The sequence below is a fragment of the Trypanosoma rangeli genome (genome assembly GCF_003719475.1).
Source record: "Trypanosoma rangeli strain AM80 chromosome Unknown Tra_15.4_contig_00922, whole genome shotgun sequence".
NCBI classification, from domain to species: domain Eukaryota; phylum Euglenozoa; class Kinetoplastea; order Trypanosomatida; family Trypanosomatidae; genus Trypanosoma; species Trypanosoma rangeli.
Genome location: NW_021706677.1, coordinates 799 through 2601, shown reverse-complemented (window position 1 = coordinate 2601; position 1803 = coordinate 799). Strand labels below are relative to the sequence as shown.

The following is a 1803-nucleotide window of genomic DNA, read 5'->3' as shown; positions in this document are numbered from 1 at the left end:
AAATTTAAAAAAAGGGACAGGCTTTTTGGTCGTTCCTTCTTTTTAGGCTTCCCATCTCCGGGTCGGCGGCGTGGTGGGAAAGGGCCTGCGCCTGCCGGACGGGCCACGAAAACGTGACGTTCTTCACGGGCTAAAATAGAGAGCTTTTTTGTCCGCGAAAAGATGAGGGCCAAAGAAAAGGAAATTTATTTTGTATACTTGTTTTCGGTGGTGGCAGGGCCTTCCCGCAGGGAGCGAGAGCCGCCGGGGGCCGTCTGTTTCGGGGGATGGGAACGAACAAAAACACCTAGCAGCGGGCCGCCGGCCCACCACAAGAATTATAGTTAAGGTGTCTCGTTGGCCGCCGACGCGCCCACGCCGAGTCGCGCCCCCAGTGCGCCATCTCGACGGGCTAGAAATGATGGGGCGGCGGGTTGGGGGTCTTGTTGTGGCTGGCTGGCTCGGCAGTCACGGGCACAAACGGTGTTGTTTTCAGAGGGCTGAGAGGCTCCTGGTGTGAGGTTTTTTTTTTCGTTCCTTATTTACACCACCGCTTGCCGGCACTTTGCTTTCTTCGTGCGATCTCCATGCGGCGCGCGACGCTAAAACCTACGGCTATCATGGGGCGTGGAACTAAGCTTCCCTCCGAGGGGCTCTAACGTAGTGCTCCCCACCCCACCCACCCGACGCAAGCAAAACCTGCAACTTTGATGGCGTGGGGGGCGCTCCTCTGCACCGCATTTTCTACAGTCTGGGAAGTGTAAATGGAACCCCTGGGTCAACAGCTTCCAGCATAGAATTGCAAAACGTCGGCATCCGGCGTTAAGGCCCCCACAAAGGTGCGTAGAATTTCCCCTCTTAAGCATTGCCCTCGCGGCGTGCACTAAAATGGCCCCAAGTTCTGGGACCGCGCCCCCACGGAGGCAGAGCGCATTTTGCCACCGAGAGCAAGGTCCGCTACCACCTGAACTCGCGATCGCCCGACCGCAAAGCAGAAACGCAACGGACAAGGAATCAGTTCATCCTTTTTTTCTGGGAGCCATTGCGCACTACACATTTCAGGCGCAACCGCGAGTCAGCCACAGGCGAAGCTTTGGCCTGGAAATACACATCTGGACGTAAGGCGGCATCCCAACCACACCCCGCATCTGCGCTGACGGGCGGCGGGCAACGCACTTTTAGGAGAGCACAGCGAGCAGCGAATGCTCTCAATTGCAGATTTCTCCCTCCCTTTACCCATCTCGCAAACCAACAAGGGTTTTCTGCACGACGAGGCCGGCAGCAAGAGTCTCTGGGAGTTGCCCCGCACGCCCCACCCAGGCCGCAAAGCAACGAAGAGCCAGCCGCCGACTCCACGATGGATCGCCCCCATCTTCTCGAGACACTCCCTTTGGCATGCCGAAACCACTGCTTGCCGCGTTGGGGGTCAAACTGTAGGGCAAAACCCCTGCACCAGACGACGTGCGTGTTGGGGCGCTAGGGCACCTCTTGGCGAAAGGCATCTGGTTGCTTATCCTCTAGACCCAACACGGTTTGGCGGCCGGTGTGATTTTGGTCGAGCGGAGGCGTGCCGCTATTGTCCAACTCTTGAAACCTGGTAAGTCGCCCAAGCAGTTAGAGCCGCACCGACCCACCAGCCCCACCCCCATTGTCAGCGAGGTTGCTGAGAACATGATACTGACTGAAGAGACTGCTTTGGGTATGGATGCCGCGCCTCCACCAGCATGCGAGCCACAGTGTACGCACCGCGGCGGTGTAGCTGCCCCACATGGCTCACAAAGCGGGGCGCAACGGAGACGGCTAATTCCCCGCGCGCCGCTGCAA

At 58.5% G+C, this 1803-nt stretch overlaps 1 protein-coding gene across 1 annotated transcript; it reads left to right on the top strand.

Moving 5' to 3' along the window:
* Positions 1–1181: 1181 nt before the first annotated feature.
* TraAM80_10368 (uncharacterized protein) lies at positions 1182–1580 on the top strand (the record flags this gene model as incomplete). The annotated part of the gene is made up of 1 exon (XM_029386992.1): positions 1182–1580. One exon carries the CDS (start codon positions 1182–1184, stop codon positions 1578–1580), a length of 399 nt encoding a protein of 132 aa, XP_029233152.1.
* Between the last annotated feature and the right edge of the window lie 223 nt (positions 1581–1803).